This window comes from Heteronotia binoei, unplaced genomic scaffold (assembly GCF_032191835.1).
Source record: "Heteronotia binoei isolate CCM8104 ecotype False Entrance Well unplaced genomic scaffold, APGP_CSIRO_Hbin_v1 ptg000366l, whole genome shotgun sequence".
NCBI classification, from domain to species: domain Eukaryota; kingdom Metazoa; phylum Chordata; class Lepidosauria; order Squamata; family Gekkonidae; genus Heteronotia; species Heteronotia binoei.
In genome coordinates, this window is record NW_026800023.1 from 191103 (window position 1) to 206941 (window position 15839).

General features: G+C 58.2%; 1 protein-coding gene across 1 annotated transcript; it reads right to left on the bottom strand.

Annotated features, from left to right (window-relative positions):
- Positions 1-1539: 1539 nt before the first annotated feature.
- On the bottom strand, positions 1540-15322 carry LOC132590621 (atrial natriuretic peptide receptor 2-like). Its single transcript, XM_060263594.1, has 7 exons — positions 14650-15322; positions 6660-6862; positions 5786-5899; positions 4610-4745; positions 4224-4318; positions 3875-3971; positions 1540-1724 (listed from the first exon to the last, which is right to left on the bottom strand). Exons 1-7 carry the CDS (start codon positions 15320-15322, stop codon positions 1540-1542), a joined length of 1503 nt encoding a protein of 500 aa, XP_060119577.1.
- Between the last annotated feature and the right edge of the window lie 517 nt (positions 15323-15839).

Genomic DNA, 15839 nt, shown 5'->3' on the forward strand with positions numbered 1-15839 from the left:
GTAGCAGGAATTGGAGTCTCCACTGAAGCTCTCCTTCTCCTGAGTGCCTGGCTGGAGGGGGAGGGGAGAGTCATGGTCATGCAGCCTTGCCTCTGTACAAAAAGAGCAAACCCCAGGACATCTAGCCCCACCCCCAAGCATCCTCCCAGGGATGGCAGTCCCTGCACACACTGTCCCCAAATAGCCCCCTTGCTAATCCCACCCCCCCTGTGTGCAAGCACAAGGCAGATTCTAGGGTTTTCCATGCTCAGCTGCATCAACCCCTTCCTCACCTGTAAGCTGCCAGGGGGGCAGGATCCATTCTGAGTGAGTTGCTGCTGAAACAGGCAATGGGATGTCTTGCATCTGGAGCCAGGCAGGAGTTCATCGGTTCTGCTGAGGCAGGCCCCCAGCGAGCCCCCAGATGAAGACTTGGATGAAATGGCCGATGGGAACAGCAACCATCAAGGTGATCTGGGATGGTACTTGGGGGGTCATTCCTGCTGTGTACGCATGGCTTGCCCGTAGAGGTGCCCACACAACTTGGCACCACAAGAAGCCACACCTATGCAGCGTGTGCCAATTTGAGCTCCATGCAGTATGCCCTCCAGTTCCGACTTGGTCCCCCAGACACTTTTCTCTGTTCTGGGGAGCTGGGAGAAGTTTCTTTCCTGTGTTTGTATGGCAGGGGGCAGCCAACTGTAAGCAAATCCCCCAGGTCAACTTCCTGCTCTCCCACTCCCCGACCACCCTGGAAACTTCCCCATTCTCAGCTTTCAACTGCAACGCAAACATCTCTTGTGAGGAGGGTGAGAATGAGTGAGGGATGCCATAGATTTAGAGGTGAAAAAACCGCATTCACCAGCCATGATCACTCCTGAGCTGAGCCTCAGATCTGTTCACCTCCCTGCCGTGTGCCTTGTTCAGTGTGTGGCCGAACAGCTTCTTAGCTGTGGACTAGCACTGGTGCTTCAGTTTCATTTCCTTCTCCCTTTCAAGGCACTTTTGCATCTGTGCAGAAGGTGAAACCGAGGCTTCTCCAGAGAATTAAATGACCCAGAGGGAAAATGAAAACTCCCATAAGGCTGAGTGCAAACGCGCGTGCTTAAAGGACCTCAATGATAATACAGAATGAAATGAACACCGAACAGTAAGATCTTTACAAAAGCACATGTTTGTAATCCCTGTTTGACCAATTAAGTTGTGCCATGTTTATTTTTATGACCAGCTGCTGAGTAGTGAGCAGAGTTAACAACTATGGCAGGAGGAGGTAGGACTCCCCTTGGGATACATGAAATGCTGCTGACTGCGTTATAGTCTGGAATTGTGCAAAAGCTTACCTGCTAGAGAGGCCTGAGATTCTCTGGAACGGCTGAACTGATTGGCAATAAACCACTTCCCTACTCCAGTCACAAAGTGAGTGCTAGAACACCCCTGCTTGGGAGGTGACCAACCCACCAGACTGGAACCACCATTTCAAGCTATGGAGAGTGGGTGGAAGGGTGCACTGGGGATGGCATAATGAATGCCTGCCTCAAAGTGGAGAAGATTCCCAATAATTCACTTGCACATCTGGATTTGCTCCACATCTTGCTCTGGAGACAAATGGGTCCGACGGGCTAAGGCAAGGAAATCACTCACTCGGAAACCGCCCAAAAGCAACTCAGAGGTGGGGATGGAGAAACAGGCACAAGTGGCTGTGCTCCCATTTTCATTTCCTTCTCCCTTTCCAGCTGCTTTCGCATCTGTGCAGGAGGAGGTGAAACTGAGGCTCCTCCAGATGATTAAATGACATGGAGGGAAGATTAAAATCCCATAAAGCTGAACAAAAATGCACATGTGTCAAAACCTGCATGGCCATCAGGAGGCTCCCAGCACCTCCTCAGCACGTCCCCCCAGCTGCTTACCAGACAAGCGCATACAACAGGGGTGGCCAGCGGTAGCTCTCCAGATGTTTTTTGCCTACAACTCCCATCAGCCCCAGCCAGCATGGCCAATGGCTGGGGCAGATGGGAGTTGTAGGCAAAAAACATCTGGAGAGCTACCACTAGTCACCCCTGGCATACAAGATGCTCAGAGCCACCCGCAAGAGACACCCTCCACCTGGGATGCACCAGAGCCCCTCCCTCTGCCAACCAGTCTTTCTCCAATGCCAAAGCCCCCCCCCTCCCCTTCCCTCTCAGCTCAGGGTGTTCACAATGACCACAGCTCTCCCCCTTCCACCGCCTTCTCTGATGGGCAGCAGCAGATAAAGTTTGCTATAGAAGGGTGGGGTCAGGAAGAGAGGGCAGCCGGTAGGGTGAGGCCAGGGGGATTGAAGCTCTCCCCTCTGGTTGCCGAGGAGGAGTGTGATCCTGCACAGCACAACCCAACAACAAGGCAGCGCAAACGAATTGCAATTCATCATTCACAGCCACCCGTGATACTTCCAAAACACACGCCGCATGTTTTGCTTATTGCTCCTCCTCAGAGCAGCCTCCCCTGACCAGTGTGTTGGGGATGTGCCCACTGGTCCTGAATTCTCTCTCACAGCCAATCAGATCCCCCCTTGTGAGCCACGTGCTTCCTCCCTTTTCCTCGCCTTCCTTTCCCCCATCGTGGCATCCGAGAGCCCTTTGGAAATCCTGCAGAGGGAGATCACTTGCTCCATCTGCCTGGGCTATTTCAAAGAGCCCACGGCCACCAAGAGCCCCTCAAGTTCTTCTGTGAGCAGGACAAGATGTCTGCCTGTGTCATTTGCAGAGAATCGCAAGCTCATAAGGCGCACTTCATGCTGCCCATAGAAGAGGCACATCAGGATTACAAGGTAGATTAATTTCCCCTCCCCAACCTTGCCTTGCCCAGATTTCCCTGCGTCATTGGAAGCAGAGTCTTCAGAAGAGCAGAACCGGCCTGGCCCTTATCGCCATCATCCTCGGCTGCCTTCCTCGTTGGGTAGAATCCCATGCATCTCCACTCAGAAACACGCCGCCCTCTATTCAGTGGGGTTGACCTCTAGATAGGGGTGCATTGGGATTGCAGTTTGACAGTCCAGCCCTGTGCTCCTCTACGCAGAAGGAAGTATTTCTATATCCAGTGGGATTACTTTCTCCCAAGCAGGTGGCAGTCTGGCAATGCTGCCCTAGGCTCTCCCCCGTGCTGTTCTCCCCCCATGGAGTCTGCTCCACTGCCCAGTTTTCCTCCCTCAGTGGAAGAAAACTCGGTGCACCTGCAGCTCCAGCTCTGATGTTCGCAGGGCAGTGGGGGCTCCCACCAAGAGGAGAGGAGATGCACGTTACTCTGCTACGCTTCAAACACCTCCTCCGAATTTTGGAGAAGAAGAGGCTTGACTGGAAGTCCCTCACAGTCAGTGGGCTGGTGGGGTGGGGGGCCCGCACCCAGGGTACCAAAAAGCCTGGCACAAGCCCTGTGTGATAACTAAGAAAAACACGAACATCAAATGGAAATACTTTCTTTTGAAAAAAGAAGAAAATGCATGATTAATCATTACTGTCAGACTGATCAATTTGCTCTCTGCATGTTTTTAGGATGCGGTGAGCAGTGACGGCGGGTCTACGTGAGAGGAGGAAACCAGGACTCCCATTCGGATGTGTGAGAATGTGCATGCGCGAAACGACGACAATTGTGCAGTGGGATATGGAAAAGCTTAGCCAATGAAAAGATGTCAGCGGCTCATGAACAACCAAACTGCTTGGTGGAGAATCAGTTCTGTGGCCCCAACCAGAGAGCAGAACATGAAGTAAAATAGCAGGGTTTGACCGTTCCTACTTAGGGTTGTCCTGCCTGGCAGATGTATCACCAGAGGTAGCACAGGGAATGAAAGAGCTTCAGAATAGCCAATGCGGACAGGCCAGTGAGATCCACACCCTCCACCCCTGGACACACTCACTCTTACCCCAGGGTGGGTTGTCAAGAGGAGGGCCTCCCTTCTTCCAGTGGATGCGTCCCGTCCAGTTGATCCACTTCTCTGATACTATATAATGAGCCACCACCTGTGGGAAGGAGGGGCAGGATTCAGGTCACAGACTCGGGGGGCACCTTCCTCCACATCTATTGAAACTTCCCAGAATTCTACCCAAATGGAAAGGCCTGGAGGACTTGGCATTTCATCTCTCAGCACGTTCGGGTCCCACTCGGGGGCCATTAATGCATATTCAGTGCACACAAGCCCCTTCAGAGACCCAGTGGGGCAGCCCACGCCTAGAATGGCTGACACCTTACTCCTCCATCCCCCATCCACACACCTGGTATTCTCCGCTCTCCACATCCCTCATGGCCCACAAGTCGAAATCCATCTCTCGGTCATTGTTGCTGTTGATGCTCACCGTCCCAGTGACACCTGGAGGGGTGGGGGCAGGGAGGGAGACGCACATCATTTCTAGGTGGGCCCCGGCATCAGTAGTCACTCATGAACCATGGCTGAGTTTCCCTCTTGGACAGGTTCTGGGGCTCCCCTCTAAAGCCAGCCCCCTTCTGCCATCCCCACCCTCTCCTGCTCCCTCCTGGCCTGATCTGTCTCAGCCCAGGGCACCCACCTTCTGCCTTCCCCCAACTCCAGGCCCAAATTTTTTGGCAACCTTCCCATCCTCCACTCCCCACCACTCTCTTCCCTCCACCAAGCATCCAGTACCTCGGATTTCCAGGCCCCTCATCTTCTCCAGGATGTGGCTGGTGTCCCGCTTGGTTCCACCTTCCTGCAGTGTCTCATTCAGGGCCCTGAGATACAGCAGCAGCACGTCGTGGAAGCAGCCAGGCACTACTGTCCCCTGCCAGAGTGGGATGGAGAGAGAGAGAAAAACATTACGGCCTATCCTGTCCCTGCTGCCCCACTGGCAGCCACTGCCTTGGACTCGGAGGTCATCCTCAGGGACAATCTAGACAAGCTCATCTAGTGGAGCCATTAGAAGTGGCCATGATGGTCTATCTCAGGGGTGGCCAACGGTAGCTCTCCAGATTTTTTTGCCTACAACTCCCATCGGCCAATGGCTGGGGCTGATGGGAGTTGTAGGCAAAAACATCTGGAGAGCTGCCATTGGCCACCCCTGGTCTATCTCAACCATCTGGGAGCCAGATGGCTCCTGAATGGCTCCAGACCAGCAGCTTCTCCTTGGCTGGGGCAGGCGACTGAGGCAGGGAACTCAGGGGAGTTTTTGTCTCTGTGGGTCTGATGACCACCGTGTCTCAGGCAAACTTAGACCCAGCAGCCCACCTGAGATATGAGGCCTGGGATTCACTCTCCCTCTTCTATGACAGTGAGGAGACTCCTGGACCATACCATCCAGTTGGCTGACAGATGGAGGGAAGACCAGTCTAGGCATGGTGAGAAGAGGCATGCCTTGAAGCAAACAAGGAAGGTAGAATATGGGGGCAGTGCATGCTGGGTGTGGCGAGTGAACATGAGGAAATGGGAAAGGGGGCAGTGGTCAACCACAAGCTTGAACACACAGCGCAGGTACCACAACTGAAAATGCATTCAGGACAGTAACCGGAAATTCCGGTAGAAAGAAGCAAAAAGGATAGCTATCAAAAGACCACTGCAAACTCCCTGTGTGATCAAGCGCTAATGGATCCATCAAGCCAACCCTACTGAACCTCCTGCAAAGCCAACCCACAGCTGCCTTCTTCAACCCCAAACCTAGGGATTCTCCTGGGGAATCTCTTGGTCCCAAGGCCAAGGTGAAAAGTGGTTTTGGCCCCAGAATGCTGACTGATCTCTCTCATCTCACTTCTCACAAAGGAACCCACGCTTCATCCCGTAATAACAGAGCTCATAAGAGGGCATGCAAGCAGGAGCATTAGGATTTACACATGATTTATTCTCTGGCACAGCAAACTCTCTCTTGGCACGCAGGGTCAGCTGGCTCTGGAAACGCCGGTATTCGGGGGTCTGGGGCTCATGGGGAGTGACCACCAGCACCGTCTGCAATTAGAGAGAAAAAAAGATGAAGGGAGCTCCAGCTGGCTGGGACTCTTTCAGGAGAAAAAGGGCAGGACAGCACAGAAGAGACACCAGCAGGTCATCCAAGGCAGGGTTCTGCCAGGGCTGGTCTCCTGCAAGATGGAAAAGCCTCTCCATCTTGGAGGGTTAGCCTCTGCTGCCCCCCTCTCACCTCCCTTTGGGCCAAGGGATTCTGATCAATAAACTCTTGTCTCGACATACAGAACCGAGGCTAGAGTCTCTACAGGGATTTATCCAGGCAATAAACAGGTTTGTTCGTTGGGTTGCTTTCCATGCAGGCGCGTCTGTGCCATCCCAAATGTGGGACTGCATAGAAGACCAAAAACAATCCATCTCTATCCTTGCTGAAGCAAGCCTTCCCTAATACCCCTTCCAAATGCCCACCCAAGCATACCCCCAAGAACCCCACCTGCAGATCACCCTCCTTCACTAGGCGGGCTTTGGCTCAGTCTGGAGGAGCCCAGAAGCAAACCTCCCTTCTTTGCATGTTGAGGCAAAGAGTCCAGCTGTGGGGACTCCCTCCTCAGAATCACTGCAGGGCTCATTCTTGCTTCAAGTCTCCTCAACGCATTAAACTGTGACCCTCCCCAACTCTCACCATGCCCTAAAGCTTGCATTGCAACACACTTGGGAAAGGCAGTGTCCTTTGGGGTGATTCCAGCCCCGATCTTCAGCTCACTAGTTTTCCTCCTTTCCACTCCCTGCAGAGTCCTGGACTTACCTGGAAGGCCTCTCGGAGGCCTCCCGCATCTTGGCTCTGCTTGATCTGCCAGGGCTTTATTGCTTCATGATACCCACTAATTCTCAGACTTTCCTCGAAAACGTCCACGAACAGGAAGACGTAGTCACCGTTGGCCATGCCCTGAGCGTGCACCAAGCTCATGATCTCCTGCAACATCTTCAGGGGCCCACAGATGTAGATAGGGTGGCCAGACCGTCCCGGTCTCCCGGGACTTTCCCGGTTCTGGCCCCCAATTCCCGGCTCCCGGGCTGGGTATACCGGGACCATTAAGAGGTCCCGGTTTAGCCAGCCAGAGAGCCGGGGGCCGCGCGCCCGGGCGGGGAAGGCGGCGAGTGAGGGAGGGAGCGACCCTGCGCGTACGCAGATCGCTCTGCGCACGCGCAGGGACGCTCCCACCCTCCCTCGCCGCTTTCCCCGCCCGCGCACGGGGCCCGGCGGTGGCGGCGGAGGCCGGGAGGGCGTCGGAAAGGCCCGCGGGGGTCGCTGGAGGCCCTCCAGCGACCCCCGCGGGCCTTCCCGAGGCTTCCCGGGCCTCGCAACCCCCACCCCCCGTCCTCCTCCGCCCGGGAGGGCGTCGGAAAGGCCCGCGGGGGTCGCTGCAGGGCCTCCAGCGACTCCCGCGGGCCTTTCCGACGCTTCCCCGGGGCTCTCAACCCCCACCCCCCGTCCTCCTCCCCCGGGAGGGCGTCGGAAAGGCCCGCGGGGGTCGCTGGAGGCCCTCCAGCGACCCCCGCGGGCCTTTCCGACGCTTCCCCGGGGCTCTCAACCCCCACCCCCCGTCCTCCTCGCCCGGGAGGGCGTCGGAAAGGCCCGCGGGGGTCGCTGGAGGGCCTCCAGCGACCCCCGCGGGCCTTTCCGACGCTTCCCCGGGGCTCTCAACCCCCACCCCCCGTCCTCCTCCCCCGGGAGGGCGTCGGAAAGGCCCGCGGGGGTCGCTGGAGGCCCTCCAGCGACCCCCGCGGGCCTTTCCGACGCTTCCCCGGGGCTCTCAACCCCCACCCCCCGTCCTCCTCGCCCGGGAGGGCGTCGGAAAGGCCCGCGGGGGTCGCTGGAGGGCCTCCAGCGACCCCCGCGGGCCTTTCCGACGCTTCCCCGGGGCTCTCAACCCCCACCCCCCGTCCTCCTCCCCCGGGAGGGCGTCGGAAAGGCCCGCGGGGGTCGCTGGAGGGCCTCCAGCGACCCCCGCGGGCCTTTCCGACGCTTCCCCGGGGCTCTCAACCCCCACCCCCCGTCCTCCTCCCCCGGGAGGGCGTTGGAAAGGCCCGCGGGGGTCGCTGGAGGGCCTCCAGCGACCCCCGCGGGCCTTTCCGACGCTTCCCCGGGGCTCTCAACCCCCACCCCCCGTCCTCCTCCCCCGGGAGGGCGTCGGAAAGGCCCGCGGGGGTCGCTGGAGGGCCTCCAGCGACCCCCGCGGGCCTTTCCGACGCTTCCCCGGGGCTCTCAACCCCCACCCCCCGTCCTCCTCCCCCGGGAGGGCGTCGGAAAGGCCCGCGGGGGTCGCTGGAGGGCCTCCAGCGACCCCCGCGGGCCTTTCCGACGCTTCCCCGGGGCTCTCAACCCCCACCCCCCGTCCTCCTCCCCCGGGAGGGCGTCGGAAAGGCCCGCGGGGGTCGCTGGAGGGCCTCCAGCGACCCCCGCGGGCCTTTCCGACGCTTCCCCGGGGCTCTCAAACCCCACCCCCCGTCCTCCTCGCCCGGGAGGGCGTCGGAAAGGCCCGCGGGGGTCGCTGGAGGCCCTCCAGCGACCCCCGCGGGCCTTTCCGACGCTTCCCCGGGGCTCTCAACCCCCACCCCCGTCCTCCTCCCCCGGGAGGGCGTCGGAAAGGCCCGCGGGGGTCGCTGGAGGGCCTCCAGCGACCCCCTCGGGCCTTTCCGACGCTTCCCCGGGGCTCTCAACCCCCAACCCCCGTCCTCCTCCCCCGGGAGGGCGTCGGAAAGGCCCGCGGGGGTCGCTGTAGGGCCTCCAGCGACCCCCGCGGGCCTTTCCGACGCTTCCCCGGGGCTCTCAACCCCCACCCCCCCGTCCTCCTCCCCCGGGAGGGCGTCGGAAAGGCCCGCGGGGGTCGCTGGAGGGCCTCCAGCGACCCCCGCGGGCCTTTCCGACGCTTCCCCGGGGCTCTCAAACCCCACCCCCCGTCCTCCTCCCCCGGGAGGGCGTCGGAAAGGCCCGCGGGGGTCACTGGAGGCCCTCCAGCGACCCCCGCGGGCCTTTCCGACGCTTCCCCGGGGCTCTCAAACCCCACCCCCCGTCCTCCTCCCCCGGGAGGGCGTCGGAAAGGCCCGCGGGGGTCACTGGAGGCCCTCCAGCGACCCCCGCGGGCCTTTCCGACGCTTCCCCGGGGCTCTCAACCCCCACCCCCCGTCCTCCTCCCCCGGGAGGGCGTCGGAAAGGCCCGCGGGGGTCGCTGGAGGCCCTCCAGCGACCCCCGCGGGCCTTTCCGACGCTTCCCCGGGGCTCTCAACCCCCACCCCCCGTCCTCCTCCCCCGGGAGGGCGTCGGAAAGGCCCGCGGGGGTCGCTGGAGGGCCTCCAGCGACCCCCGCGGGCCTTTCCGACGCTTCCCCGGGGCTCTCAACCCCCACCCCCCGTCCTCCTCGCCCGGGAGGGCGTCGGAAAGGCCCGCGGGGGTCGCTGGAGGGCCTCCAGCGACCCCCGCGGGCCTTTCCGACGCTTCCCCGGCCTCTACCACCCCCCCCCCCGTGCTGGCGGAGGCCCGGGAGGGCATCGGAAAGGCCTCTCCGCCGCCGGACTCGCTGCCGCCGCCGCTGGACTCGCCGCCGCCGTAGGTAAGGGGGCCGAAAGCGGGGGGGGGGGCTGGCGGTTGGGGGTTTGCCTTCCTTTCTTCCCTCCCTCCTTCCTTCCTTTCTTCCTTCCTTCCCTCCTTCCTTCCTTCCTTCCTTCCTTCCTTCCTTCCTTCCTTCCTTCCTTCCTTCCTTCCTTCCCTCCTTCCTTTCTTTCTTCCCTTCTTCCCTCCCTCCCTTTCTCCCTCCCTCCCTCCCTCCCTTCCTTCCTTCCTTCCTTCCTTATGTTCTTATGTGACACAGAGTGTTGGACTGGATGGGCCACTGGCCTGATCCAACAGGGCTTCTCTTATGTTCTTATGTGACGCAGAGTGTTGGACTGGATGGGCCACTGGCCTGATCCAACAGGGCTTCTCTTATGTTCTTAAGTGTGACACAGAGTGTTGGACTGGATGGGCCACTGGCCTGATCCAACAGGGCTTCTCTTATGTTCTTAAGTGTGACGCAGAGTGTTGGACTGGATGGGCCACTGGCCTGATCCAACAGGGCTTCTCTTATGTTCTTATGTGACGCAGAGTGTTGGACTGGATGGGCCACTGGCCTGATCCAACAGGGCTTCTCTTATGTGACAATACTGACTTTGGTGGACCCAAGCACTGATTCAGTGTAAGGGAGCTTTGTGGGGCCCAGGGGGCCGGCGCAGCGGCACGCTGAAGCAGCCTGTCGGTCACTTCCAGGTTCCTGTCCTGCATCTTGACTGGTGTTATTAGTGACAGGCTGCTTCGGCGTGCCGCTGCGCCGGCCCCCTGGGTCCCACAACGATGGGACCGATGCCACAGGGACGGGCTCGAAACACTCTATAACCCCTCAAAAGAACAGCAGTCTAGCTCGCTTCCCCCGAGCCCTGCCGCCATAAGCCTCAAGGGGGCTCATTTTGCGGCATCTCCCGGCGGGAGGGTGGCACCCGCACGGGACACATATCAAATGAAAGAGGGGGCGCAGGGCTATCAGAAACAGTCAGCGGAGGGAGTTGGGAGACCACCCCACTGGGGGATCCACACCCCGAAAGTGATGAAGGTGGCGCAGATAGAGCCAACAGAGCCAACAGGACAAAATAAATAGGCTGCATTATGCAGCACAGTTGAGAAAGTGCCTTATCCCATATACTGATGAAGTATATACAGGATTTGAGAACAAAATTGTTTCCGGCGGTGATATTTGGGGGATTTTTGGGGACGTCACAGGAAGTGCTGTGAAGTCACTTCCTGTTTCCGGCAGGTGACGCGGGGGAAATGATGTCACAGGAAGTGATGCCACTTCCTGTTTCCGGTGGTGGCATGACGTCACCGGAAGTGACGTCACCGGAAGTGACGTCACTTCCTGTTTCCGGCGGCGCGCGCACCTCCCCCCCCCCCAGTGTCCCTGGCTGGCCTTCAGACATTATGGTCACCCTAGATGTAGACCACTAAGGAGAAACCAGACAGACCAGAGGAGCGTGTGTCAGATGCAAGCAAAGAACGGAGGGCAGGCAGGGAGAAGTAATGTGCCCCTCAGCCACGCATGAAGCACAAAGCTTAAGATCACGGCCAGCTCATGGGAGTAGGTGACGTAGACAGCTGCCTGGGGTGCCACCACACCTTTGGACGCTGCTGGACGTCCCTTCCACCTCCCTGTGCTGCCCCCCGCCTCTTCCCCACTGCTACCATCTGCCTCTCTGCCTGGTTTCTTCTCCCTCCCAGCCTGTCACCTGAGGGCAGAGGTAGGCAGGAGCAACCTTGGCTCAGGCAGCTGCCACCACGCCCCACCCCCCGGCTGCCCAGCTCCACCTCCCCATCCATCTCCTGGAATGGCTGCCTCAAGGTGACTGGCTTAGCCAGGGGTGGAATTCTAGCAAGAGCTCCTTTACATATTAGGCCACACACCCCTGATGTAGCCAATCCTCCAAGAGCTTACAAGGCTCTTACAAGCATGCCCTGCGTCCTAAGGCCGACCTTGGCGGAGAGGGAGGGTAAAGGAACGGTGTTTCCAGCAAGCAAGTGGGATGTGCTTCATCAGGTGAAGAGATCTTGCCAGAGAAGAAGATATTGGATTTATATCCCTCCCTCCACTCCGAAGAGTCTCAGAGTGGCTCACAATCTCCTTTACCTTCCTCCCCCACAACAGACACCCTGTGAGGTGGGTGGGGCTGGAGAGGGCTCTCACAGCAGCTGCCCTTTCAAGGACAACCTCTGCCAGAGCTATGGCTGACCCAAGGCCATGCTAGCAGGTCAAGTGGCGGAGTGGGGAATCAAACCCGGTTCTCCCAGATAAGAGTCCGCACACTCCACCACTACACCAAACTGGAGAGAGCTGCAAGACCCAGCTGGGCTTTGGCAGGAGTGAAGCAACCAGGCGGCCTCCCGCCCTCCCCTCCCCTCCCCCTTGCAATCTCAATCCTTTTGAGACAGTTTGGTGTAGTGGCTAAGTGTACAGACTCTTTTCTGGGAGAACCGGGTTTGATTCCCCACTCCTCCACTTGCACCTGCTGGAATGGCCTTGGGTCAACCGTAGCTCTGGCAGAGGTTGTCCTTGAAAGGGCAGCAGCTGTGAAAGCCCTCTCCAGCCCCACCCACCTCACAGGGTGTCTGTTGTGGGGGAGGAATATAAAGGAGATTGTGAGCCGCTCTGAGACTCTGAGTAGAGGACGGGATATAAATCCAATATCTTCTTCTTTTGGCCATCAACAGAATGTATCTGATTTAAAAGCAGACTATCTTGTTTACGGTTAGATCCAGGCGGGCAGTCTTGTTGGTCTGAAGCAGTAGAACAAAGCAGGAGTCAAGTTGCAATTTTAAGACCAAAAAAGTTTTATTCAGAACTTAAGTTCACCCATCAGCTGCATGTGGAGGACAGGGGAATCTAACCTGGTTCTATCATCTTAGAGTCTGTGTTCTTAACCACTACACCAAACTGGCTCTCTTTGTAGACGTGTTGAGAAATTCTCATGTTACAGTTAACGCATGCACAGGTGAACGTGTGGTACAAACCCTGCATTTATCCAGTACTGGTCCCAACATCATCTTTGGCTGAATGAACATGCATGAGGTCTTCCTTCTAAAAAGAAATGAATTGCTGTACGGTGGCTGTGTGTGCATTTATAATAATAATAATATAATAATAATAAATTTTATTTATACCCCGCCCTCCCCTGCTGAAGCAGGCTCAGGGCGGCTAACAATACGGTGACCAATGGTACACCAACAATAAAACAGTTACATTAAAAACATTAAATTAAACATTAAATTAACCTTAAAAACCAGAATTAAAACAATTAACTAAAACATTTTTGACGCTATCCTTGACACTCTTCTAGTTGATGTTGATGGCGGATTTCAGTTATTCATAAGCTAATTTAAAAAGGGTGGTCTTGCAGGCCCTGCGGAACTGATCAAGGTTCCGCAGGGCCCGCACCTCCTCTGGGAGTTGGTTCCAGAGATGTGGGGCTGCGGCCGAAAAGGCCCGAGAGCGAGTATTCTGTAGTTTAATTTGTCTTGGCCCAGGGGTAGTCAGTCTGTTCTTTCCTACTGACCTCAGTGCTCTCTGGGGTTCATACGAGGAGAGACGGTCCTTCAGGTAGGCTGGTCCTCGGCCATATAGGGCTTTAAAGGTGATAACCAGCACTTTGTACTGGACCCGGTATACAATCGGTAACCAGTGCAGTTCGCGTAGCCCCGGCCGCACATGTTCCCATCTTGGGAGACCAAGTAACAGCCTGGCCGCCGCGTTCTGCACTAGCTGTAACTTCCGGGTCCGGCACAGAGGCAGCCCCATGTAGAGGGCGTTACAGTAGTCCAATCGTGAGGTGACCGTCGCATGGATCACCGTTGCTAGGTCCCGACGCTCCAGGAAAGGGGCCAACTGCTTTGCCCGCCTCAGATGGAAGAAAGCTGACTTGGCAGTGGCTGTTATCTGGGCCTCCATTGATAATGAAGGCTCCAGTAAAACACCCAGACTCTTCACCTGCTGCGCCGCCTTTAGCTGCACACCATCGAAGGTCGGGGGCTATTGAAAAACAACAGAATACCACTATTGTATCACAGCTTCCCATTAACAAAACCATAAAAATCATGGACCCAGCATTTCATGGCCCTGTCATGTTGTAAAAAAAATGGGTACCCTTTTTTGTTCTTAAAGATTTTTACCTGGTCTCCATAGCCAAAGCCTTAAGACATATCACACCCATGCCAATGAACTGGGTCACAAAACCCACTTTAATAAACATTTTATTTTATTTAGGAGAGCCAGTTTTGTGTAGTGGTGAAGTGTGCAGACTCTTATCTAGAAGAAACGGGTTTGATTCCCCACTCCTCCACTTGCACCTGATAGCATGGCCTTGGGTCAGCCATAGCTCTGGCAGAGGTTGTCCTTGAAAGGGCAGCTGCTGTGAGAGCCCTCTCCAGCCCCACCCACCTCACAGGGTGTCTGTTGTGGGGGAGGAAGGGAAAGGAGATTGTGAGCCGCTCTGAGACTCTGATTCAGGAGATGTCCTTGAAAGGGCAGCTGTTGTGAGAGCCCTCTCAGCCCCATCCACCTCACAGGGTGTCTGTTGTGGAGGAGGAAGGGAAAGGAGATTGTGAGCCGCTCTGAGACTCTGATTCAGGAGATGTCCTTGAAAGGGAAGCTGCTGTGAGAGCCCTCTCAGCCCCATCCACCTCACAGGGTGTCTGTTGTGGGGGAGGAAGGGAAAGGAGATTGTGAGCCGCTCTGAGACTCTTCGGAGTGGAGGGCGGGATATAAATCCAATATCTTCTTCATCTTCTTCTCCCGTTGACCTTCCCTTCCCCGGGGAGCCCATGTGCGAAAAGATGCGGTGTGAGGGGGGGGGGGAACCCCAGGACTCCGGGGGTGGGGTGGTGGCAGGGTGCTGCTGCGGCCGTCGGGGCCACAGGCAAGCCAGACGCCCAAGGCGGAGAGGAGGGAGCAGTTCAACAAAGCAGGAATCAATTCCCACCTTTAAGACCAACCAAGTTTTCTTCAGAGCGTCAGCTCCGGTGCGCTCTCTCAGCACACTTCATCAGACGAGGGGATCAGGTATAACTAAAACGTGGTTGGTCCTCAAGGTGCCACGGGCCTCCTGCTTTGTTCAGCTGCTTCAGACCGACAGGGCTGCCCGCTTCGATCTATCTAGGAGGGAGCAGCTTCGGTTGTCGTCGAGCCGAACGACCGCCGTCTCCGTCTGGCTGGACTCACCTCGCCCCTCGGCCCGGATGAAGCGGACAGCCTGGTCCGGCTGCTCGTATTGGTGAACGCGGACGGTGAAGCCGGCGCTGTCCGGGAGGAGCTCTTGGAAGTATTCCCGGTAGCGGCTGAAACTGACGACCAAGGCTGCGCGGGAGGTCCAGTTGAAGCGCCGGTGCAGCTGGGCCAGGAAGGCTCCCAGGGCGGGCCCCAGGGGACCGCCGTACACCGCCGTCGAGTTGCCGAATTTCCCCTGCCCCTGGTAGAGGCCGGCTGTGAGGAGCGGCAGCTGCCAGCGCTGGGCTAAGGACGCCACCGCCGAGCTTGTTGCCTGGCAGCCCAGCCCCAGCAGCACGTCGGGGTCGTGGGACAATTTCAGACCCGTGGCCCTGGAGAGGGCCGCTTGCGGGGAGCAGTTGCCATTCTCGTCCTCGGTGGAGTCGAAGGCGATGCGCACGTCGAGGCCTAGGGGGGGCAGCTGGGGCTCCAGCGCCTCCAGGGCCAGGCTCAGGGCGGGTTTGACGCGCGGCCAGGCCCAGGGGTAGCCCAGGTTGCGCCCCGGCAGCAGCACCCCCACCGTCACCTCCACCGTCGGGGCGGCGCTGGCTTTGGCGGCCACGGAGGAGGGCACCCGCAGCAGGGTCACCAGCAGGACCCCGAGGAGCAGCGGCCTCCGCGGCGCCATGGACGGGGCGGGCGAGGAGCTCTGGGAGACAGCAGCTGCAGAAGCCAGAGAGAGCTGGTCTGTGGGGGAAAGGCGCCCCCCCTCCCGCCGGATGTCTGGGCAGGGGCGGGGCGAAGTTGGGCGTAGCCACCCCTCTGCGCCCTCCGGCGCAGCGGTCCCGGACCCAGGACTGGCTGAGGCAGGCAGGAACCAGAGCTGAAGGCCGAGCAGCGCTCAGCCTTCTGAGCCCCCCCCCTTGCCCACTGAGCTGTCGAAGATTGTTAATAGATCCGCCCAGGGTAGCAGGAGCTCCTTTGCATATTAGGCCACACCCTCCCTGATGTAGCCAATCCTCCTGGAGCTTAAAGCAGGCCCTCTAAGAACAGCCCTGTAAACTCTTGGAGGATGGGCTACATCAAGAGGTGTGTGGCTTAATATGCAGAGGAGTTCCCGAGATTGTTACAAAAAACAACCCCCCTAAAAAACTACCACTGGAAGCAGCGGGCCAGGCGGGCATCCGCCCCTTCCAGATGCTCCT

Coding starts and splice junctions, on each gene's coding strand:
- LOC132590621 (XM_060263594.1), bottom strand. CDS start 15,322: ATGGCGCCGCGGAGGCCGCTGCTCCTCGGGGTCCTGCTGGTGACCCTG. Junction 5,900..6,659: donor GCCTCCGAGAGGCCTTCCAG/GTAAGTCCAGGA, acceptor CTCTAATTGCAG/ACGGTGCTGGTGGTCACTCC. Junction 4,319..4,609: donor GAGGGGCCTGGAAATCCGAG/GTACTGGATGCT, acceptor CCACCCCTCCAG/GTGTCACTGGGACGGTGAGC.